Below are 25685 nucleotides of genomic sequence, written 5' to 3'. Positions count from 1 at the left end.
ACAGACAATCCTAGCTGGAGGCTGAGGAAGGGGATTCCAAGCTCAAGGCTAGTGTAGGCTGCACAGAGAGTTCAAGACCAAACTGGGAAGCTTAATGAGACCCAATGAAAGGTTAAAAAAAGGGGGGGTGAAGCTGGGGGGGGTGAAGCTGGGGGGGGCGGTGAAGCTAGGGAGAGGGTTTCCCTAGTGTGTGCAAGGTCCTGGGTTCAATCCCTAGTAAGTACCATATATGGAAGGGGAGAGAAGAAGGGAGGGAGAACAAAAATTTACCCTTTGAGATATGCACTCTAACAGTACCCACTATTTTAAAGGTATTTACATTTTATACGTATGAATGCTTGCCTAAATATATGTTCGTGCACACAATGCATAGCTGGTTCCCATGGACCCTGGAACTGAAGTTAAGGATGGACAGGAACTGCACTGAGAACTGAACCCAGCTCCTCTCCAAGAGCAGCCAGTATTCTTCGCCACCGAGGAGAGTGGTCCAAAGAGGATGAACTGGATCAAGAGCCAAATGGAAATGAAATACTTTCCCCTAATACAGCAAAAATCAAGCTTTTAGTTCTAAGGAAACAAATGGTGTCTCTGTGGAGCTGACATGTGGGTTTGTAAGCGGGGAAAGCCACTGTCCAGTCCGAGGTTGCTTTCAGGAGGGACTCGGTAAACAGTTAACATTCTAGCACAAAAAAGGCTATAAGGAGGCCTGGCAGAGAAATGTAAAAATGCCCCCCCCCCCAAAAAAGGAGTTAAAAACTATGTTAAGAGTTTTAGGACATTATTTAGAAAGTGTGCATTGGGGGTGTTTTATGGCTACTCTTTAAGTGACTTTTTGTGTCCGGAAAGTATTAACAAAGTCCAGACAATGAGGTCAGGCCTGGAATGCAACATTCCATCAGAGTGAGGGGGCCCGCTTGTAATTCCAGGAGTCAAGAAGCTGAGGCAGGAGGACTGCCACATTCAAGGTCAACTGGGGCCACAGAGACCTTGTCTCAGAACAAACAAAAAAAAGGGGGGGGGGGAAGAAAAGAAAAAAGATCATACAGCAGATTTATACACTAACCTCCAGGGGTGGGAACTAAAGATCCAGGTTGGGCAGACAAAAGGATAAGATCAGAGGCCTAGAATCAAACCCAGCTCTTGAGTCCTAGCTGCTGAAATGGCTGTCCTCTGCCATCCCTCAGGATAATGAGCTTTGCCCTACACTGATACTCAGTGTTTATTAAGATACCCAGCAGCCAAAAGCCTCCAGCAAGAAGATGAGCAGCAGGCTGTCCACCAGCATTCAGTTCTGGGCTCTAAACAGCCAGCTCTAAAGCTGGTTTTAAAAACCGCTCTGTACACTGTTACCTCTGCTCAAGGATGTGGAGAATCCAAACTGCTGCTCCGAGACCTCAGGACTATACAGCAAAGAGAAGACACCGAGACCTCAGGACTATACAGCAAAGAGAAGACACCTATCTGGTCTTTGCTAACTGCAAGGCAGCCATGACTTTGCAGGTAAACACTGTCTCATCATAGTGTCAATTTAGAGAGGGGACCACACACTCACTACGGCTTAGAAGCTGCACCCAAGGACAACTATGGATAGTCCATCACCAAATCATAAACCTCCTTAAACATCAAGGTAGTGTGTTTTGTCTTGTTTTGGGTAATTCAGTTGCGCTATTCTCAATTACAAGTTTGGTAAACAACACCACACAATGTCAAAAAGTTAATGTGCAAATGTCCAACTGTGGCCTACTTTCTGTGGGTGAAATGAGGTACCTAAAAAGTGTGGAGTGCCATTGATAAGTGGCTATTAGCCCAAATGCTTGAATTACCCTAGATGCCTAGAACAAATGAAACTCAAGACGGATGATCAAAATGTGAATGCTTCACTCCTTCTCTAAAAGGGGAACAAGAGTACCCTTGGCAGGGAAGAGAGAGGCAAAGATTAAAACAAAGACTGAAGGAACACCCATTCAGAGCCTGCCCCACATGTGGCCCATACATATACAGCCATCCAATTAGACAAGATGGATGAAGCAAAGAAGTGCAGACCAACAGGAGCCGGATGTAGATCGCTCCTGAGAGACACAGCCAGAATACAGCAAATACAGAGGCGAATGCCAGCAGCAAACTGCTGAACTGAGAATAGGACCCCCATTGAAGGAATCAGAGAAAGAACTGGAAGAGCTTGAAGGGGCTTTTTGGACCCCATATGTACAACAATGCCAAGCAACCAGAGCTTCCAGGGACTAAGCCATTACCTAAAGACTATACATGGACTGACCCTGGACTCTGACCTCATAGGTAGCAATGAATATCCTGGTAAGAGCACCAGTGGAAGGGGAAGCCCTGGGTCCTGCTAAGACTGAACCCCCAGTGAACTAGATTGTTGGGGGGAGGGCGGCAATGGGGGGAGGGTGGGGAGGGGAGCACCCATAAAGAAGGGGAGGGGGGAAAGGGATGTTTGCTCGGAAACCGGGAAAGGGAATAACACTGGAAATGTATACAAGAAATACGAAATACTCGTTAATAAAAAAAAAAAAAAAAAAAAGGTGTGGAGTGCATTTGGTATGATTTTTTTTTCCCATTGATTTATTTCTTCAGTTTACATCCCGACCAAAGCTTACATCTCCTCTGAGAAAACCACTCCCCCAGCCCCATTCTGAGAAAGGGGAAGTCGCCCTGGGTATAAACCCACCCTGGCCCATCAAGCCACTGCAGGACTAGGCACATCCTCCCTCTCGACAGAGACAGGGACAGCCTCTGCTCCAGTTGTTACTACTTAGTACATTTACTACTTAGTATGCGGCCTAGGTCCAACCCACACTTGCTCTTTGGTTGGTGGTTCAGTCTCTGGGAGTCCCCAAGGGTGCATTTGCTATGTTTTAACAACACTAAATTGATCCCTTATTTTATGGGAAAGAGACTGTATCCTTATTAACAAACAAACCCAGTCTGAATCAGTTCTTCTTCACCACTTCACACCAGTGTTAAAAGATGCCTTCCACACCAGCCAACAGAGATCAGAGCTTCATGTGTCTGGCACAGAAGCCACAAGAGCCCAACAAGAATGGGCAGAGGGTAGAGGGTGGCCCTCCTCTCTCTCCAAGTGTCCATCTGCAGAAACAATCCCTGCACTTCAGAAGCTGCCTCTCTCTGTGGGAGAAATGTGATACAGGCTTAGACAAATGGATACCCAAACTAGGAGAGATTAAGCAAGACTTTGGTGCACAGAATTCCAAATATAACTACTTCCCTCATAAAACAAGACCGGGCTGGAAAAATGAACTTAAGTCATTAAAGATTCATCGGAAGCAAAAGAAAAGGTCACCAGTGCTTCTCTGAAATCTGTAACTTATATATAATTATCTTAACTTTAAAGACAGCACAATACCATTGTCAAAGAATACAGTGGAGCTCAGTCATTAAATCCCCACTGAAGTTTAACCTTCTCTCCAGTGGCTGACATTAAGGAAGCTAAAAGGAATAGGTTCCAATACTGTTTCTATACTCCCTCGAGTTATCTGTAACTGAGACTCTTGGGTCAGAGTCCGCCTTTAAGTGTCCACCATTTTTAGAGTATCACCACAAAGATCTCTGTGACAGCCTTTATCTCCCTCTACCTCTGAACCAGTGGCCATGTAAACTGGCTTGTACCCACACATGGTGACACATGCTGATAATCCCAGTATTAGGGACTCAGAGGCAGGAGGATTGCTTACAAGTTCAAGGCCAATCTGGGCCATAGAGTAAGAGTCTTAAAAAAAAAAACCCACAAAATAAACAAAAAGTCCATACAAAACCCAACCTCTTGTCTAGGTTTCATTCTGCTATGCTCACCCATGTTAGTTATGTACCTACAGTGTCCTCTTTAATCTCAGAAGTCTCCTTTTGGATGTGAGCTTACACTGTCAGGGTCACATTGTTAAAAGACAAAACTGAAGCCCTTTAAACTTCATTATTAACAAAGTTGGGTGCCCCTCCCTTCTGTCTGTCTCTCTCTCTGACTCTGCTCTCGATCCCGCCTCCCACCCAACCCAATACATATACAAACACACAAACAGGGTTTCACTGTGTAGCCTTGGCCGGCCTGGAACTCACTATGTAAACCAGGCTGGCCTTGAAATCAAAGATGTCAACTGCACCTGTGTCTGCCTCCTGTGTCTGTCATCCTGTGTGCTGCCGTGCACCACCATGACCAGTCTAAATTGGGCATTTTTCATATTTATTGATCACTATTTTCAATAACACACAGCTCTCATATTTTGATGAGGAGTTTAAATAATTAAAACCTTAGCTTTTAAATACTAATCATGAGCAAGTATTTATATATGGATCCTGGGGGTGGGGGGCGGGGAGAGGAAGGGGGTTTAAAGCCCTTATAGATGCTTTTACTCAAAATCAAAATACATAAGAGACAAACAAAAACCTAACAGACATTAGTGAATAGTCTTGCAAAGTCTATTCACTTCTTTTCTGAACAATGTCCAGAGAAATCAAGCCTTAACAGAGCCAGAGTTTCTGATGCTTTGCTTGCTCTGGGGGTCTCAGGCAACCCCTGAAATGTGTCATGCACCGCTAGCAAGCACATTCTCAGCAACACTGGTTACTCGAGTGCTGAGAACTGGACACCAAATTCTCCAGCCCTTGGGAAAGGAGACTCAGGAGGAATGTCTGCCGCTGACATCTAGTGTGGCTCTGGCCATGGAGAAATGAGGACCAAACAGTCTTAGCTCACCTCTGGCTTCAGTCTCCACTGAGCTAATGCAGAATAACAGGACTGGATAGCATCATTCTTCTGGCAGCTTAGCTATGGCTGCCATGTGCCTTAGGAGCTGGAGGGCAGCTGATTGGCTGCAGTCAGCATCTACCTAAGGATGGGATGAGGTTCTATCAACCTAGCCTCTCTGAGCCTTAAGGGAAACTGTGTGCGTATGTGCGTGCGTGCGTGCGTGCGTGCGTGCGTGCGTGCGTGCGTGCGTGCGTGCGTGCGTGCGTGCGTGCGTGCGTGCGTGCGTGCGTGCGTGTGAAACATTAGCTCTTTTACTACCATTTAAATAGAGCTCACCTGATATAATACAGGCAAAGTGTTTCTTATCTGAAGTAGTTGTTGGGACCATATGTTTCAGATTTCTGAGCTTGTTTTTTATTTTGCTTTGGTGTTGGTTTTTGGTTGGGTTTGTTTGTTTGTTGTGGTTTTGTTTTTTTTTTCTTTTTTCTTTTTTGCCTTGTTTCCTTACTTGTATCTTTCATTCATTTTTTTTGTTTGTTTGTTGTTTCTTTTTATTATACTTGAGAGCAGGCTTGAGGGTGTGCACATGTAATAGTTTGAACTTGAGGAGGTCAGAGGCTAACTTGTAGCCATCAGTTCTCTCTTCCACTATGTGGGGTCCTGTGGAAATCAAACTCGGGCTATCAGTATACACCTTTACCCACCAAGTCACCCCTCCAGTTCTACTGAGTTTGCAGATTCTGTACTGTGTTGTGAACACTTGAAACCTGAGCTGCTCTTAAAAATCAAAAATGCAAAAACAAAGCCTGAGTATTCTCCACACAGTGGGACCGAGACAGGCACTGCCTCCCTCTCCCCTCGAAAGATCATTGCTGGACCTCCCACATACAGCATACCAGACATGGCATGACAGACAAGGCACAGCTTTACCCTTGAAACCAAAAAAGTGACCTTTCCCAAGCATTTTCCTTTTATTTTACTTTTTAAAAAAGATTATATATAAGTACACTGTAGCTGTCTTCAGACACCAGAAGAGGGCATCAGATCTCATTACAAATGGTTGTGAGCCACCATATGGTTGTTGGGAATTGAACTCAGGACCTCTGAAACAGTGTTCTTAACCGTTGAGCCATCTCTCCAGTCCTGCACTTTCCTTCTATAGTGTTTATCCAATGCCCCTATAAGGCCTGAAGCCAGTCCATCAAATTAAGACTCTCCCATTTGCCCTGAAACTTAAGAAGAAAGAAGGAAGAGAGAGAGGGAGGGAAGGAGAGAGGGAGGAGAGGAGAGGAGGAAAAGGAAGCAATGCCAAGAATGTAAGGGCAGGGCAAGTACAGGAGAAGACCCAAGTATTCTATTAGATACTTGCCAACCAAGCTGAAGGGAAGGAAGGAGGAGCAGGCCTCCCTCACTGAGAGGTCATCTGAAGGTCAAGAATGCAGGCTTATGATTGGCTAAGCACACTCAGGAGAGCAGACTCTCATCCCAAAGCACACAGGATGCACTGCACACCCCAGAGCTTTGCAGTCAAAAGAGCTTGAATCAGCAAAGCTTTCCCATCCCGGCCTTCCTTCTTGGTTTTGATTCCCCACAAGGCACAGTGATTTCTAAGTCCTCAACACAGACAAAAATGGCTCCAATTCCTGAGGGATTTGTCAAGGATTATATTGGGGTGTCCTGAGAGTCCAAAGCAGTCTCATTCTTAAGGAGAAGAGAAGCTATCATGTGCCACAGTGTGTCCCAAAATATACTCTCTTGTCCACACTTCTTTTCTTGCAAATGTTTCCACAATGAGATATTTTTGGTTGGTTTTATTTTATTTTTCTTGAGGAAGAAGTTGCAAGGGCAAAGGAAGGGATCAGAAGGTGAGTGGAATTGGGGTGCATGATGTGAAATTCACAAAGATTAAAAAGTTAAATTAAAAAAAAATAAAACAAAGAGTTGATTCCCAGCACTCAAGAAATAGCCTTGTAACTAACAAAGGCCACCCTGAACAGCGGGACTAATTTTGACGGCAGTGAACAGTTAGTAATACTAACTGTGCCAAGGACTGCTTTAAGAACTACACATACAGGACTGGAGAGATGGCTCAGTGGTTAAGAGCACTGACTGGTCTTCCAGAGGTCCTAAGTTCAAATCCCAGCAACCACATGGTGGCTCACAACCATCTGTAATGGGATCTGATGCCCTCTTCTGGTGTGTCTGCATAAAATAAATAAAACTTTTAAAACATTACACATATTCCTGTCAGCTAAGCTACCAACCATTCATCTCATAAGAGATTAGGGATGCCTGTAATCCCAGCACCCAGGACACAGAGGCAGCAGATTTAAACTAAGAAGACCAGCCTTAGATACACAGCAATAGCTCAAGGCTAACCTGGGCTATGAGAGTGACACAGTTGTGTAAGTGTGGTGATGCATACCCGAAATCCCAGTTCTTGGAAGGCTGAGGCAGGAGGATCACTGGGAATTCAAATACAGCTTAGACTTCATAGTAGATACCAGGCCAGTAAAGGTACACAGCAGAACTCTGCGGGAAAGAGAGGAGAGGAGGAGAGGAGGGGAGGGGAGGAGAGGAGAGGATGGAAAGGGAGGGGAGAGGGGAGGGGAAAGGAGGGGAGGGGAGGGGAGGGGGGAAAGAGAGAAGAGGGGAGGGAGGGGAGGAGAAGAAGATGGAAACGGGGGAGGGAGGGGAGGGGAGGGGAGAGGGGGAACAGAACAGAAGGGGAGGGGTTGGGGTTAAGCAGTTTGCTTACAGTCATCAGTAGTTAAGCGATGCAATTTAAAGTAAATGGATACAGTTTAAAATCAAGCTTTGAATCACCAAAAGTAAATAACGAAAATAGAGTATTCTCAGTAAGAAAATTTAGAATAAAAAGAAGTCTCTATGTGAAGAAAGGGGAAAGAGAGTGGGGTGAGAGCAATCAGAATGTATTATACACAGAAGTTCCCAGAGAACAAAACTTAATACAAATTAAAATAGAAATTCCTAATAATTGACTTGTTTTCATTTTAAAATTCTAACTGTAAAACTACTAGAAAAAATATACAGGTAAAATTTCATAACACAGTCAAGGTGGAGACCCCAAGAATCACACCCAAAAAAGCAAGAGCAGACAAGTGAGCTTCCATAACACTGACGCTTCCATACAACCACGGGACAGGGGTGAAGGCGCAGCTCACAGAGTGAGGGAAAATATTACATATATATTGAAATAAAAGTGTCATGTCCCCCACAGCTTGGGTCTCAGAACCCTGCCTAAGGCTGGCAAGGGAATGAAGAAAGGACAGACACACAGACAGACACACAGTGGAGTTGGACTCTACCATATATAATATATATGAATACATATATATGTTAGATATGTATATGTTAGATATGTAACTATACGGTAGATAATACGTAGAATCTATAAAAAAAAAACTGCAACAACTCAAGAGCAAAAAAAATCAAAATACAACAAAAATACTTCAGTACAATTTTTAAAGGGATGAAAGTTGAAAACTGGTTAAAATTACAAATGTATGGATGTGGTGTTACTTTCCAAGTGAGCATTTTCAATCAGAGGCGATCAGAAAGTGGGAAAGGGAGAACACAGCCCAGAGACACGCATAGAGAACTGGCGCTGCATCATTTCTACAGAAAGCCAGAGACCAGCGACAACGAAGACAAGGCTGTGATATCTGGAGACTGAAAGCAATTCCATTTATTTAACTTTGAAGAACAAAAGCTTATTCTTCTAAGAGGAAAATCAAAACACACTTTCTGGGGGTGGGGGGGAAAGGAAACCATTTTGATGGCACGGCCAAAATAAACCAGGCAGAATGTAAGTCAGAATGAGCTACAAAAGGAGTTCAAACCACTGGGGCAGGGAGGGAGAGCCAGGGAGAGAGAGGACAAACGCATTTTGTTTTTAGAAGAGGGAAAGAGAGAGAGAAAGAACAACCCTGCTCCATCTGATGTGTTCTATTTGGAACACCTGATGGTCCCTTAGCAGCTCTACGGGTCAGCTAAGGACCTCTGCACACAGCAAGACCTGAGAGTGTCCAGTCCTCTGTATCAGAAGGCGGAATATTTGCACATCACGTGCACATTTCCACCTGTAAATTCTAAATCACGTTTAGATTACTTATAATGCCAAATGCAAGTAAATGCTATGCAAATACTTATGGTACTGCATCATTTAGGGGATGGTGGCACGAGAAGGCAGGTGAACATTCGCAGACAGACAGAGGACTTCTAAAAAGATTTTCAGTGGCTCGTGGACGAATCCTAAGGTGCTGCCTGTGGATATAATAAACTGACTTCAGCAAGCATAGATTCTGTTGTGGGGGTGGGGGGGAATGAGGGGGAAGGGATTGGGAACAGGGAGAAGAACCCAATAGCCCAATAACTAAGAGCATCTACAATAAATTAATTGCTGCAGTAAAGCAATACCTTTAAGAAAAAAAAAAAAGCAAATTCAAAGATTTACGTCAACTACATAAAAACAGATCAGTCTTTTACTTAATATAAAGTATGTATGTCCCTCTCTCCAAGGCAGGGTCTCAACTATGTAGCCCTAGCAGGCTTAGAACACACTGTCTAGAGGAGGCTGGTCACCGACTCACAGATCTGCCTGCCTGTCTCCTGAGGACAGGGAATAAAGGCGTGCACCCCCCCAGCTGCTGCTCCGACTTACTGCAGATCTTATGATTCAGTCCTGGGCCAGAGACTTCAGCCCAGATGAAAACTTACAGGTTCTCTTGGGTGAAAGTCAAGTCAAATCAACTGTCCCAAGCAAATTTTCTTCAGAAACATAAGAAAACCTTAACGGATATGTAGTATTTTAAAGATCAATGACTACTATTTCCTTCTTTAACTTGGTTCATTCTCCATATAATTCAGCATAGACACAACCTAAGACCTGTCTTTCTTGAACCAGGTTGACGTCTGTGACAACTGAAGCCAGGCTCCCTGGGTTCCACTGTAAACTCCAATTTCCTCATAATTCCAAACAAGTTTTTAAACTCTGAGCAGAACTTCACCTGCAAGTGAGATACTCAATGATTTCACAGATTATAGACACTTAACTATTATTCTGTCTGCTTTTGAATTTTTTAAATTCCATAATAATTCTTTTTTTATTTCAAGACTAACTACAGTAAATTGGAGCCTGAGAGAATATGTTTCCTTCTTGAAGCCACTCTTGAGGTAATTCTTACTGATTAGGACAGCACACACCAGTATGGCTACCCTCCACTGGGAGCCAACTCAACCCAGATACTACCTTGGCGCTTGCCTTGAATCTCTGCATTGATATCTTTCCTTTATATAAAAAAGGAGGTATGGACAGTTAAGAACTATTTATTCCCAAATGAGCTCACACTACTGTGCCTCTAACAGAACCTGATTATGTAATCCTAGCAGGTGTCAGAGTGCGTTGCAGTTCTAAAATGCTCGGTAGAGATGTTCGCCAGCCAGGACTTAGGCTTCCTCCTAAGGATCACCGCAGGCTGGCTGGGTCAGACCTAGCATTCTATCTTGCAACTCAGAGATGTGGGTACAAGTCTTGAGTCTTCTGTCTAGTGATGTGACCACTGACTGATACATAACCTATCCACCATGTACCAGATCCTCATCCAGGATGATCCACTCATTCACCCTCTTTCCTAGGTCCCTTTTAGCTGAGAAGACAACTTTTTAGCCTTGCTTTAAAGAAATCACCTAAGCCAAGTAAGGTAGCTGGCACCAGCAATCCTAGTACTCCTGGGAGTCCTAGGTGCTAAGAAAGGATTTTCCTAAGTTCAAGGTCAGCCCAGGCTATGTGGTAAGTTCTGGGCCAGCATGAACTACAGTTGAGAAACTCTTGTCTCAAAAAACAAACAAACAAAAACAACAACAAAAAAAATCCCCAAACGTCCTCTATTTAGCTCCTAAAACTAGAAGGGGCCTGATCTTCCCCAACATAAGCCTGCTGCAACTAGCTCTAAAGAGCGGCCAGTACCTCCATTAGAGTTAAGGAACACACCTCCTCCAGGTGACTTCCACAATGTCTTCAGCCCTTTGAACCTGAAAGCTATTACAGAAGCACCAAGAACAGTGACCTTCGTGCCCTGCACTCAGCCTCACCCACCAAGTACAAATTACCTCAGGATACCAGCAGCACTGTCCAACATGTCCAGCAAGTGCCAGGTCCTGGGCTTCATTGCAATTTCAGAGAAACCTTATTGTCACCCCAAGGCAGGTAGTGTCGTCTCCATGTGCCAATGAGACATAAAAGGCTGCCACGTCTGGCCTAAGCCTCAGTGTTAGAGTGGCAGAGTCCTGCACCTGGCAGCCAGATCCAGGACTTAGGCTCAGCTCGGCCAGTCCACTCTACTGTCAAGGAAGCGCCTGACCTCACTTTCTTTATATGCTTCAACCCCACCACGCTGAAGTCCGGGCCTTGCCCTTTTACGTATAACAAGCATAAAGACAACAAACACTCAAGCCAGGAAGAAGAAGGAGTCGGAGGAAAGCTACGCCAACAGGAAGTCATTACAGGAAAGCAGCTGAGCTGAAGCTTTTAAAATGTCTAAACAAAGAAGCCATCGCCTTGTCTTCCGAGTGCTCCAGGGCAGCTGGTGCAAAGAGCAATATTGTTTCTGGGGTATCTAAAGCAATGCTCCTCCTGAGTACAGCGGAGTAATCCAACCGCGGCTACACAGTAACCAAAGGGGAGCGCTTTCCAATTCAAAACAGCCTCCTGCTTGTCCCAGTATTTTTCAAACACAGTTTACTTAAGGTAAGAATGACTATCCTTTGCCAGACAGCATCTTCTGTTGTTTTCTTTTGTTTGACACTGGCCAGTCTCAAAGTCATAATCCTCCTGCCTCAGCCTCCCAAGTGCTGAGACAGTCCTAAACTACCATTCCAACTTGGCTTTTGTTTTTTTTTTCCTTCCTGTTAGTTAAAGAATGTAATAAGCTTCCAACCTTTAAACCTTTATTTGTCGTATATCCTAAAGTTCTAGATTTTATCCTTTTTTGAGTACAAAGCTGGTGGAATGACTCTAGGGACTTGAAGTAATGCTTCTCCCAGAAGGCCGATTCCTGTCCCAGTCTCCGCCACTCTGTAATGCTCCAACCCTCTTTACAAGGGGCTCTGGCAGACAAGTATTCACAAAATCCTGAGCACTCAGTGCCCCGCAATCCCAACAGTTTCAGGGAAGCCCTCTTATTTTCTGTGTGGCCAACATCCTCCAGAGGGCTGTCCAAACCCATCCTGTCACACTCCAGCCCCAATGTCCCTAAAACTACAGCTTACCATCTACTCCGTGTCGCTTCGCTCCCTCTTCACAGGTGTCACAGGCACATCCCCGTTGACACTCTCAATCCCACTGACAGACATCAAGCTTCTGCGCTCCTTCTGGTTTGACTTGTGCTCTACTTTTGTGACTCTGAACCTAAGGACAGAAAAGAGATGTGACTAGGCTTTGCTTTCCCAGTTCTAAGCAGGAACTGTAGGTTTAAAAAACAAAATTCACCTGGAGGAAATCAAACAAGCTTAGGTTAAGGAAGAACAGCAACAAAATCTCCACCAGACAAGAGGGGCACTTTCCCCTGCAGACCCTTGTGCAACACCCCTAATAGTTTATGGAGCACACAAAGTGAATGGCTCTGTGGCCTCAGAGTTATGGTTTCCAATGGTAATGTGGCCACTAACCACAGAACACTAGGCGACAGAAAGAGCCAACCACCCACAACGCAGACGGACATAACCAAGATGGCCACCGAATAACCGCCTTGAGCAAATCCACACTGATGGGTAGAGGAGCCAAGGGGTGGCTTCACTACTGTAAGTTGTTTCTGCTTTTCAAGGTCAAATTTATTAACCTTCACTCAAGATTGAAGAACAATTAAATAAGTAAAGAAGAGAATTTCATAAAGTGTGAGAATTTCATTAAGGCAATCCACTCTGCCTTTCTAGAACAGTGTCATCAAACCCCCAGAGCCTTCTAGTAACCACATTTTTATTGTGATGGCCTTGTCCAAAATGAGATCACAAGCCACATAGAGGAGGAGTCTCCTGTTAACCTGGAAGAGCTGTAGACAATCATTCTGAAAAGCAGCCATAACAATTACCCACCATCCCCAGTGTCTAAGAGGGGGGTGGACATTGAGCCCTGAAGAATGCATATTGGAGCTGAGCTGAGAATTTTCAGCATATTTTTCAGGGGGAAACAGAGTGTGCTTTGTCCACACGGCTTTGGGTTCTCATTCACTGCGTTCATAAATTCCCATGACTCTGCCTTTTGATGAGTCTGCTCATGAGTTATACTGCTCTACCGTAGAGGCAAACAGCCCTTGGCCTTATCCCGAGGGCCACTGTCACACAGAACAAGACTCAACAGAATTAAAATTATAATAAGAACTTTTAAAACTGACCATATTCCTTGGATGCTCATAAGCCCGAAACTACTCTAAAGCCTTTATTCGAGTCGACATTTTTAGTTTTCACAGAAGCCTTGAGAAGTGGCTGTGACTGCCATTTCACCTTGGGCAGGGGAGAAACTGAGGTGCAGTGACAGAATAGTCTGTAAGTAGTGGTACTGCGACTGGATCAAGGTAGAAACAACAAAGGCCAGGCAACATTTCCTAGAGGTTTGGCCTAATTTAAACCCAGCATTTACCCAATCTGATTCCTGCATGGGAGACCTTTCTCAATGTGTCACAACCGACACCATGTACTTCCTGCAGAAACCCTCAAACCACAAGAGTGTGCCCTGCAAACCTGCTCGTGCCAAGTCTCACTAAGATGTCCACCAAATGGCAGGATCTTCACGTCACATGTGGATCACAAGGAAATGATGCTCTGGGACTAAGGAACCCAGGGGACAGCAGAGGTGACCGCAAAGAAAGCAGTCACTGCATCTGGCTTGGATCTTAAATGACAGAGACTGGAAAGTCCTAGACCAAGTCTGTAGTTCTCTATTTCTGATGCACAGCACCATGGCACTTTCTGATTGCCTGGCACTTTGGTGAAGACAAGGGGATCAGCCGGAACCAGTGGCATGGGAGCCAAATGGTACATACCACCCCAGGTTGCTTTCACCAAAAACCCCTTCAGTGTCTGCCATAATTCTCTGTTTACAAACCTACAGAGTCAGGAGTAGATGGGGCCTCTGGCTCTGGATAGCTGTGTGAAATGTCATACACTGACCTGATCATCTGTTTTAGATTCTCAAGAGAAAAATAGAGAGTAATTAATTTCTCACCTTAATTAATACTTGTTCTATATAAGCTATCAAGGGCTCTCTGGTTTGTCAGAAACAGCCAGGATCCAAACCAGGACATATCTAAGAAGCCAGGCTCATGAGAATTTAACCCCCAAATAAAAAGCTAAGGATAAACCTGTAACCATAGCAACCAGGTCCCACACCAGCAGCATCAGGACCCCTTACCTGCCCACAGAGAGGACAGTGACCTCCCCTTGTCGCCGAGGCCGGCTCTCTTTGGTCTTGTTGGTAGGTTTTATGAAGTGCCATCGCTTGTGCCTACAGCGCTGGCACACGTCCCGTTCAACAACACCTCCCACTGTGTGAAGATGGTGTCCGCAGACATGCTTCCCTGGGGTGGCCCCTGGTGACAGGGGCCCCGGACTCACAGGTGGGCTCCCTGGTGTGCTAGGAGTGACAGGGCTGAAGTGGAGAAGAAAAGGAGACAAGTTAAAAAATGGCTACTTAGAAGAAACCCCAATGAAGGTAGTTGTTCCCCGAGATGCAGGAAATAACCCCTTCAACTGTACAAGTAAACTCTGTGAAGTGGCCCTGGCTCAGTGCTCAGGACCATGTGCTGGCTGTTCATTGGAACAATGACAGCAGTCGGGCTGCGGGGTGAGCTACCCAAACTCCCATTCTCCTTCTCATACAATCACACTGATTTCTCACACCATAGCCAAGAAGAGTCTGCCTGAACCCCAAGAAAGACACCCTGAATGTACTGTGGGAAGAAAAAGAATGGTTAGAATAGTAGATCCAATCTGACCATTACATCAAAGAAAACACTTCTGGGTTAAGACTTAGAAAGTGGTACTCAAAGTAGATGGCTGACAACAGAAGAGTAGCTAATCATCTCCTAAGAATGTCCTGTGTATTAATTAATCTAATAAATCCTAAGGGATCTTTATGGTATATGCATTAATTTCCTCACCATAAAAATGACGGCATTGAGGCTCAAAGAGGCAAAGTATCTTTCCCAGTATAAATAGCACCTAAGTGGTTTTAAGATCCAAACCTAGAAAGTCAAATTGTAGAGCCCCCCCATGTTCATGCCTGCAGCCGCACACAGTGTTTCAGAGATGGTGGTGACCAGTCGGGTAACCTAGAAGACATTTGGTCAGACCTACTAAGATATATAGAGCAGAATTATAGATACAAGATGTCAGTTACTTTCAGAAAGCACATACCAATCCTATGCTAAAAAGCAGGGATCCAAACAGCACAGGGCTGGACGGACCAGGAGTCAGTCTTCTGCCCCACCTGAGATCAATACCTAATAGCTGAGATGTGCAGCAAGAGCCCCAAAGTCACACAGATGGATGGCAGAAACCAGCATCCAGTGGACTAGCACACTTCAAAAGCAGTCCAGGCTATGCTCGATCGAACTAAGGAGTCAAAACAGTAACGACAACTATAAGTTCTCATGTACTCTTTAGCAAGGTCCTTAAAGCTGCCCAAATACAAACACACAGTAGGACCTCCTGGGAAAAATGTTAGCTTGACGCCATGTATTAGAAAATTGAGCTCACTAACTGCATTCACTCAACAAATATCAGTGATTATGGAGCCCAATAATGGGCCCACAGTCAACTGAGTTCAGGCTACCAGGAGCACTGAACACCAGATGTCTATGGGCAAAGGTAAGAGACATCAGTCTTTATGTCCTAAACTACATCTCCAGAACTTCTAGAGCACACGGCTCAGTATTCGGCATGACCTCTCTGATGTGCACACACGACACGGCCCATCTGACAGACACATTCACAATAAAGGTGTGTTAGGTGCACTTTGCAGGGGCCACATACAAAGCAGAAGATCCTGCTTATTTCAGCACGGCGCCCTATCCCAATTCAACTTCCTGTCACATTTTGCATAATCTCTGGCCACCGAATCATTTCCCAGGTGGCCTGTCTCCAGAACCTGTCCACATCAGCACCACCGGAACACCTGGCACAGGCAGCATTTTTTTCTTGTTGACCTTCTTCTGGTCCCCAGAACGCCCAAAATTCCAACCTGTACCTCTCAAAGGCCTTCCATGCCCATTTCTATGCCATACCGGCTGAAAACTTTCAGAGCAAAGATCTATGACTGCCCCGTTCTATCCAACTCTATATCATATACCCATCCATGTTCCTAGTTGGAGAAAGTGAGAATTGTCTAGACATGTAAATATCTGTAACTACTTACAGGGGAATCTGGTGCCTAACAACCAGATCCTATCACCAAAACAGATGATAGCAGGTATTCCAAACTGGCCAGGTTATCATACTGCTGTTCATACAGGTCTCGCAGGAGCCAAAGTGCTCTGCATTCCTGGTGATAACTGAACGAAGTCAGCACAGTAGTTTATAGGCAATGGATCTGGACCTCAGTTAACTCCCCCTTCAGCAGGCAGTCACTAGAGGCAGGACACAACCACACTCAAGCTCTGAACCTGCTCTTGGACTCTTACCAGTAACCTTGCTCTCTCCAACACTACTGTTTACCACAAAACCCAGGCTGATCCAAGGCTTTCCCTGAGGCCCTGATGTAAGGTTATCTCAAACCAGGAATAAGCTTGGCAAAGCTAGGAAAGGCCTAGAGGAAGGGCCTTGGAGGAGCTGACTTCATCCTGACAACACAATTCTCCCATGGGTGTCAGCTCCATGGCCACTGTGTGCTCCATCTGCGGACCGTTTGAAATATCCTGGGTCCCCGTGCAACACTGTTTGATTGGCTTCCTGCTGACTTCACTCTTCATATGATAGTTTTCCACTGTGTCCCATTTCTCCCATTAAAGCTGTGTTTAAGACGGTGTGCCTCTTAATAAACTCACTTGGCATAAGCCATTGGCTTACCCGAGAGCTCCTCCTGTTCCAGCTTTCTGTCTGTTTTATCTTCTAATCCTCAGCTCTTGCCCTCAACACCTAGTGTGTTCTGGACCCAATTCTTGTAAGCTCGGGCCACAGAGTAATGTTCTCCTGGAAATGTCAGTATGTGGGGACATTTTAGGTTGTCACACTTTGAAGGAGAGGGATAGTGTTCTGTCATCCAGTGAGCAGAGATGAGGGACTCTGTTCAGCAATACACCTTGTACCGGTCATTGCTCTCAGCAAAGACTTGCCTGACCCCAATGTCAATAGTACCCAAGGCTAGAGGTCAGGTCTAGCTGAGCACAGCACCAAGGGCATCAATCCCAACAAATGAAAACCATTTCTATCCAGTGGAAGAGAGACACTCACCTTTCAACATCAACCATGCTGTTATCAGCTACCATAGCTTTCAAAATGTCTGCATTTGCTGAGGAAAAAACAAAAAAGAGAATTAAATGAGGTAAATGAGCAATCAGTCATGTTAGAAAAGCTGTCGGTGAAATACGTCACTCCTCCTCTCAGTTCCCAGAGGTCCAGATGAGGAAGGTAGGAGAAGGTTTACTTCCCAGTTGGCTAACAGCCTTTGCTCTGCTCTCAAATTTATATGGCATAGGAGAACTTAACTTAGAATTACAGTGTTCATTCTTTAAAACCCCAGGATGCAAGCTGTCAACACTGAACCCAAAGTCCTTAGACTCGACCCACACCCATGTTCCTACTTCTTACAGAGTGGCCAGTCAAAGGCTGCTGTAAATGACAACCTTCTTTTGACTATTTAATTGTCAAGGCCAAATGCTATTACCAACTACTAACCTTTTCCATTGATTTTTTTAAAGCACCATTCTCATGACTAACCACAATAAATTCTCCAGAGAGGAAAGAATAAAGGAATTACTATTTATCATGTGGGCCAATGACAGGTAGCACAGCACAGTTTACATCAAATGACATCCCCAGAGAAGGACAATTAGCTCTCATTCTAATTCTGCTGCTGCGAGAGTTGAGAGGCAAGGGTTCACGTGCTGTGTGCTTCACAACCTCACTTCCTTTTTGCCCCTTCCAGTTTTTTTCCCCTACCCATCTTCCCACAAAATACAGTACCAAAGTTTATATCCACTTACAGCCTATGGCATATCTGTTGCCTTACATATAAAAGAATGAGTTTGTTGTCATTTTGATTTGTTTTATTTTGTTTTGGGCTCCCCCATGATCTCCAGTTCCCACTACCATGGGAATCACACCACCACCCCGTTGCAAACCCATTGCAAGTTTTAGGAATCCATGGGGGCGGGGGCAGTGTTTTGAAGAAATATTTACACACGTCATCCCTTTCCTAAGAAAGGGACTTTTTTTTGTCCTTCACAATTGTGAGAGTGTCCAAACGAGCTGCCAAACCCAAGTTTTTATTGTAAAACCAAAAGTTATTGTTATTTAAGAAAAAAAAGCCCTAAATTAGATCTCTACTATCTCCACCCATACAACAACAACAATAAAAAGACACATTGATTCTGACACACTTCATAATCTTGTATGATACAAGCCATTTTCCCCTTTACTGATAATGAGAATTCAGGATTTTTCTTTCAGATAATAGGTTGGAGTCTTGCTTTGGTTCCCATGCGCTTTGGTCCCCCAAAGATTCCTGTGTTGAAACCTTGGTCCCCGTTACAGCTTCTGTATGTGCTGTTGTTATTGCTGTCCTTGGCTTGGCCCCCTTTGATGCTACTCTCCCTCACGTTTGGTACGCGATGACAGCACACTGGCCATGTAGGAGGTGGTGCTATGGGAATGGCCCAAACCTTTGAATCCAGTGAAGGTGATTAGGATACTGGAGCACTGCCCTCAGAATTCAGAGTGCTCTCTCACCCTTACCCTTAGTTCCCAGGAAAGGGTTGGTATAAAAGGAGAGGGTTGAGGATGTAGCTCAGCTTAACATGCAAGAGCCCTGCATTTGAGTCCTAGCCTCCTCAAGGAGAGGCGCCTCTCTCTCTCTCTCTCTCTCTCTCTCTCTGTCTCTGTCTCTGTCTCTCTGTGTCTCTCTGTGTCTCTGTCTCTGTCTCTCTCTGTCTCTGTCTCTCTGTCTCTCTCTGTGTCTGTCTGTCTCTCTGTCTCTCTCTCAGTCTCTGTCTCTCTCTCTGTGTCTGTCTGTCTCTGTCTGTCTCTGTCTCTCTCTCTCTGTCTCTCTCTTTCTCTCTCTCTCTCTGTCTCTCTCTGTCTCTGTCTCTCTCTGTCTCTCTCTCTGTGTCTCTCTCTGTGTGTCTGTCTCTCTCTCTCTCTCTCTCTGGCTTCCTGGTGGCCATGTGTCCATTGCATTTTCCCCAATGCTCCCAAGGTGCTGCTATCCACTAAGATGTGAGCCAGCCAGGTGGACCCTCACCGAAATCCAAATCAATGAGGATGCCTGATCGTAGACCTCCACCCCCAAACCGTGAGCTACAGCAAAGCATTCTGCTTTTAAAAAGCACTAGCTCCGTATATTCCATTATAAATAACAGAAGATGGACTAATAAAGAAGTATAGTCTCATATATGACTTATATAAAACACAGTTTGTACTTTCCCATAATTTACCAAACTTGGCAAAAGAGAAAAAAAAATAACAACAAAGGGAAAGATGTCCTGCTGGCTGTAACAGATTTTATAGTGATAAGCATTCAAAAGGAAATCATTAAAGTGACCCAAGAAAACAACTCCCTATAAATGATGAGAGTCCATTCAACAAAATGTGAGATTAATTTACTAGTCCTTGATGGTTTCCAAAGTCCTACATAATGCCAGAAAACCCCCATGGACCACACAAACACACTGGGTTTGGCTCTGTAGAGAAAGGTAAATTCAAAGATAACACTCCAGTTCTCAGGATTAGGAAGAAAAAACCAATAGGTATGTGGGTGTGTCCAAGAGCTCTAAAAACCCTGAGTGAAATCTCCAGAGTCAAATAGGAGTGTCTTTTGTCATTCATAAAGAGTCACTAGATCAGACTGAAGTCTAAGATAATGAGGTGAGTCAGGCTGGGGCCAGTAATCAGAGAGGCCCTGTGATCAGAGGACAGCAACTTTGGGTCCCTGCCCCTGGCTCCCAGTGCCAGCTCCTCCTCTAGTTGTTCCCTTTAACAAACCACTGAATGTAACAGAGTATCCCGGCCTTCTGGGAGGCATTCTAGCAAATCAGGAAACCAGAGGAAGGGACTGTGGGGATTCTCAGATTCTTAGTGTATAAGTTAGAGGAGCACAGCTGTCACAAGAAGCAGGGCAGCCTTGTGAAACGGAGCTCTTTGCTGGAGAGAGACCACACTGACTCCCTGGCAGAGTTACAGGTGAATTAGATGGTACGTGGAGCTGGCACTCGGAGGTGAAGAACTGCTTGAGTTGGAAATCTGCACACATCCTATATTGGAAGCACAGGATAGGCTACAGGGATGACTCAGGGGTTGGAGCACATGCTACTCTTGCAGAGAAGTCATTAGATTCCCAGCACCCATGATGATTGGCTCACAAGCACCTACAACTCCAGCTCCTGGGAGATCTAACTTTTCTAGCCTTCCCAAGCCTGCACAGTGACACACACGTAACACACGCGCACACACACACGCGCACACACACACGCGCACACACACGCGCACACACACACACACACACACACAAAATCGATCAAAAAATTTTAAAAAGTCTTTAAGAAATATGCAGTGTGACAGCACACCACCACAAAATGTGCCTGCCCGGCAGATCAGCTACTATATCCACAGGACAGCAGCCTAAGCTAAAAGTGACTTCTAAAATGAAAGACACATCTTAAAACTTAAGCAAGAAGGTCACCTTGGGAAGCCAGCGTATCATTCTAACTACATACAACTGTTCTTTCCTTCAGCCGGATTCTTCGTTCCCCTTCTGGCTTAAATCTATATTAAAATTCTAATAAACCTCAATTTTACTTCATTTAAAAAAAATCAAGAGTATATCTGACAAATTAAATTACCCATCTGGCAAGTTAAAAATACAATGCAGAAAACTGCTCATATATCAATTAATACAAATGATTAAAACTATGTGCTTTGGGGGTGAACATGGAAAGATGTTAATGGAGGGCATGTGATTCATCTTATTCCTTTTTAATTTCTTTTAAAAAGTTCAGTGTACAGTTATAATTTGCAAATCTAGAGAATGTCAGTTCAGTGAAGTCTAAATTGAAATAAAGTTTGAAGTTGTGCTAACTATGGAATACAAGGCGGGATAACAGGTATTTGTTCCATACAGTAGAGGATTTTAGCCTCAGAGTCAACCTGGAAACATTCTATGCTATAAACTAGTGAGCTGGAATTCAGTATTGCCAAATCCCATGCCCTGATGGGAACCTCTCAAAAACAGACCCAAACCCAAGGATTCTGGTCTTTTTGTTCTTATTCTAAAAACCATTCTACTAAGTTCATTTATTCATTTTGGTTTTTTGCAAACTATCAAAATTGAAAGAAATGGCATCGCAAGGCTGAACGTGGCACAAGGTTCAGGACCGACAGAAGGCACGAACCACGTGTACCTAAAGCACTTCCTTCACCTATAAATTGAATGCAACACTGGCTTTAGATGGATGTGTTGACACCTAGGCAAGGTCACAGCTCAAACCACTAGCTCTGGGCTAAGGACATAGAGCACAGCTGGAAATCAGGTGCAGACCTTAGTCAGGACCAAGTGTGCTCTTGCTGAGTGCTGTGGGGACAGAGGTGCCACAGAGAGGCTGGTGATGGAAAGATGGCAAACGCTGACGGAAGAAGACGCGATAGCATTCCAGCAAATGGGGTAAGGAGTTCCACAAACCATATAAACTACTAAGATCAAAGAGTCTGTTCTGGTTCAGGTGTGTCCTAAAATTCACTCATGTGTCAGAAACACTATCCTCCTAAGTCACGATGATGGCATTTGGAGGTGGGGCCTCGGGGTGATTGGGTCAGGAGGCCCTCTCCAGATGCCAGGCAGATTCTGGCCCCACTCTTAGAATTGTTAGCCTCTAGAATTACGAGCTAATAAAACGTCTGTTCTTTATAACTTGTCAAACCTGTGGGACTCAGTAACAGCAACAGAAAACAGGATCCTATGAAGATCATCCCCAGCGGTCAGAACAAGGACCCTAACTTACTTAGTAACAATTGAATCCTTCACTTAGAAAGTGGACTTAAGGGGTTGGGGATTTAGCTCAGTGGTAGAGCGCTTGCCTAGCAAGGGCAATGCCCTGGGTTCGGTCCCCAGCTCCGAAAAAAGAAAAAGAAAAGAAAAAAGAAAGTGGACTTAAAGTATATTTCATAAGGCTGACATAGTGGTGCATGCCTATAATCTCAACATTTAGGAGGTACGGGGAGGTTGAGCAGGAGTTCAGGACCATCCTTGGCTGTATACCGAGTTTAAAACCTATCTCAAAAATACATATGGAAAAAAAAAAGACATTAAATCCTAATGCTTAAGCTCTTGAAAGTTTCCTCATTCAACACTGGATATTGCAGAAGAGACAAACCATAGACGCAAAAAGCAAAGCAGCTTTGCAAGTAGTTTGGGGAGGAAGGAACAATAAGAGAAACTTACATTGTTCAGAGTGGGGTGTTGAGGAAGTTCTGGAATATGCAGACACTCGTGGAGCTCTTAGAAAGGACTTGAATGCTTCTCAACTTCCCGCTTCCGAATGGTTAAACTGGCAATGTGTGTGTGTGTGTATGTGTGTGTGTGTGTGTGTGTGTGTGTGTGTGTCTGTCTGTCTGTCTGTCTGTCTGTCTGTCTGTCTATTATGTGTGAGTATATTTATATGTGCGCATATATGGAGGTAAGAGGTCAGTGTGGGTGTCAATCACTCTCCTCATATTTGGAGACCAGCTCTCTCACTGAACCTGAAGCTCACCAACTGGCTAGACCAGCTGCTCAGAGCCCTCCAGGACCTCACTGCCTCCATCCGCCCAGGGTTAGTGTTACAGGCAGTTCCTGCCACTCCCCAGTTCTTACCAGGATGCTGGGGATCAAACTCACGTCCTTAAGTGTGGTAAGACATCAGTCCTTATGACAACCAGCACATCAAAGGTGCTATTCCACATGGTTGTGTAATGTAACTCTCCATCTATAGGAGGAGACTGAAGCTTTATAAAGTCACGTGAAACACAGCCTAAAAGCTATCCACTCCCTGGCCCTCTGCTGTGCTGAAGCCACCAACACCACAGAGGCAAACTCTCCTGTTGGGACAACGCTAAAAGCTGAGGTGTTACAGAGCTCGGATAAAAGTAGTGAGAAGCCATTTAAATTCTGGCTCTATGGAGATTTTTAAAAACACTGAAATGCCCCCAAAGCACGAAGATATCCTTACCTTCATTTTTCATAATATAGTGGACAATCTGCCCAACGGTGTCACTGTTCTCATTTATACTGTCATTCAACTCTAAGAGAGAAAGAGGCCAGGCCAGTGTTAGGATCGGTCGGTCATCCTCAACAAGTCAATTAGACATTCACCTTAGAGCCTAAGGCCTCACTGAATACCTTCTAGAAAGTACCTCACACAGTGCTAAAATCTAGCTTTAATCCTTCAACCCCACCCTCCCAATGCCATTTTGAATTCCTGCGCAGAATACTCATTTAAAAAGTAAAAGAGGGGTTGGGGATTTAGCTCAGTGGTAGAGCGCTTGCCTAGCAAGGGCAAGGCCCTGGATTCAGTCCCCAGCTCTGAAAAAAAAAAAAAAATTAAAAGAAAAAGGTGTGGGATGGACCAGCAATCTGTCAAGATCAAGTCTCCTCACTTAGCGTGACAATACAGTACATGTGCATCTGGCTCCATTTCCTCTTATCCCCCTTCTTACCTTAAGGCCTTCGGGGAGATGAGAAGGCTCACTAAAAGAAATGCCATCATCCGTAGGTTTTGTCTAATCACAGACTTGCTGTATACAGTTGGTCTACTGATTTATAGTTTCAACTGAATAAATATTCATCCATGTTTATCAAACGCTTTTCCTTTTAAACAAGGTATCTAAATTAGGGCACTGGTTATCTATTTACAGACTCAGTTTACTCTGAGGACCAAGCATTAGTAGTCTATGTGACCGTCAGGTGGAGAAGGGCAAGCCTCCATTTGGAAACTGATCTGCTTAATTTATTTAGCAAGACAAGACAATGAGGCTGGATTGAGACACTGCACAGAGTAGGACAAGGACACGCCCATGTACCTGCAAGAGTGTCCTCTGCACCCCAAGGGAGGCTTCTCTACCATGACCCACGGATGTTTGGACAGTCACAGTGGAAGCTGAGGCCTGAGCTAACCTGCGTAGGTTAGAAGGAACAGAGGGGGAGGCCCCACTCTGTCGACAAACACTTGGGGCTGGTTTGCTCATTCGCTGAGTGTGACTCATCATGTTCACCCATGTTCCGCAGCCTCAAAGGTCAGTGGGGGTGGAAAAACCAACAGTCCAGCAAGCTGGCAAGGATTGAGAAACCTTCCCTCACGGGCCCTGCGGGTGACCTACTCCAAATGTCACCTCCCTGCAAAGATGTCATTGAGGGGGGCTAAGAGGGATGAAGAGTGAGCTGCTAGCCCCTGGGCTCATCAAGAAACTGCCCTGAGGCATGACTGGATAGGAATATCAGTGAGGAAAACATGCTGTGGGTGGGATTTACGACCAAAAAGATGAACACCCTCACAGTCACATGGAAACACTGGTTCCTGCTGCAGCTCTACTGAACTATGCCTACATCTGTTCATGTAACAACATAGAGTTCAGCCACACGGACTTCAGCTAGAACCCCTCCAGTAATGCTGACACCACAATCCTGATGAGACCCGTTTCGTGTTCCTACCATTCTTATTAGAATCGTAATAAGTAACAGCAAGGATTAGGTTTATGAGTGGCTGTAAGTGCCAATCAAAATACCTTGTCTCAAAGTTTCACATTAACCCTTCAAGGTGGAGAGAGCATCCTCATTAAATTAAGTGGCAATAAAATTAGAAATAAATATACACCACACAAATGACAGCCTCAAGGCTACCAGACTCTGAAATAAACACTCAGCAAGTATTCAGTAAATGCAGGCAAGATTTCAAACTCTGGTTGCTACAGAAAATAGTTCTTCTCATAAAGAAGAAAAAGGAATAACATTTGAAATATAAATTTTAAAAATCCAATAAAAATAATAAATAAATAAAATGGATTATATATGAGGATTTTTTTTTTATTTAGAACCTGTTCCTTGACCCATTAAAAAAAGAAAAGTAGGGGTTGGGGATTTAGCTCAGTGGTAGAGCGCTTGCCTAGCAAGCGCAAGGCCCTGGGTTCGGTCCCCAGCTCCGAAAAAAAAGGAAAAAAAAAAAAAAAAAGAAAGAAAAGTATAGGTTATTTACCTATCTTTTCCACCTTTTCCTCTTCAACTTCCTGTTCCGCCTCTGTTGTACACCGATAGCCTTTCTTCTTAAGTAAGTGGCAGATGAGGACACCAAGAAGACCCATGACGAAGAACACAGGGACAAGCACATATGCGATGTATTCTGGGTGTCCATTCCCAGGGTTGTTGGTGGGTAATGACGGCGTTGTCTCTGCTCGAGAGTGTAACGTGCGGCTACCAGTGTTGTCTACAGAGAGGGACATACACGGCTGTGTTAGATAATTGTGACAAAGCTCTGGGAACATTTCCATTGCATCAAAGTTTTGTGCTCCAAAAGCTACAAGCTAAAAACAGGTCTGGGGATCCCAATAGATGGGGACAAAAAGTGAGAGCACAGGCTTGGGCAACAATCCAAGACCACCTCCTGATACAAGATCTCTTAACAGAGGATTTAGGAGGCACAGGATTTTAGGACAGTGGTCTGCACAGAACACACATGCGAGTGTTAAGGAATCATTACAGCATACTATT

General features: G+C 44.6%; 1 protein-coding gene across 3 annotated transcripts in view; it reads right to left on the bottom strand.

Moving 5' to 3' along the window:
• Positions 1 to 25685, bottom strand: part of Rell1 (RELT-like 1) — a 59961-nt gene that overhangs the window by 2744 nt on the left and 31532 nt on the right. For 2 of the 3 annotated variants that reach the window (XM_006250998.5, XM_039091719.2), the window contains exons 2-6: positions 25174 to 25401; positions 23155 to 23226; positions 17189 to 17246; positions 14151 to 14387; positions 12014 to 12152 (exon numbers count right to left, since the gene is read on the bottom strand). In XM_006250998.5, the coding sequence (XP_006251060.1) occupies positions 12017 to 12152; positions 14151 to 14387; positions 17189 to 17246; positions 23155 to 23226; positions 25174 to 25401 (731 nt within the window). In that variant the 3' untranslated portion in view covers positions 12014 to 12016. 3 annotated transcript variants of the gene reach the window in all.

This window comes from Rattus norvegicus, chromosome 14 (genome assembly GCF_036323735.1).
Source record: "Rattus norvegicus strain BN/NHsdMcwi chromosome 14, GRCr8, whole genome shotgun sequence".
Taxonomy (NCBI): Eukaryota; Metazoa; Chordata; class Mammalia; order Rodentia; family Muridae; genus Rattus; species Rattus norvegicus.
Note: the sequence above shows the minus strand (reverse complement) of the source record. Positions and strands in the feature narration are given on the sequence as shown.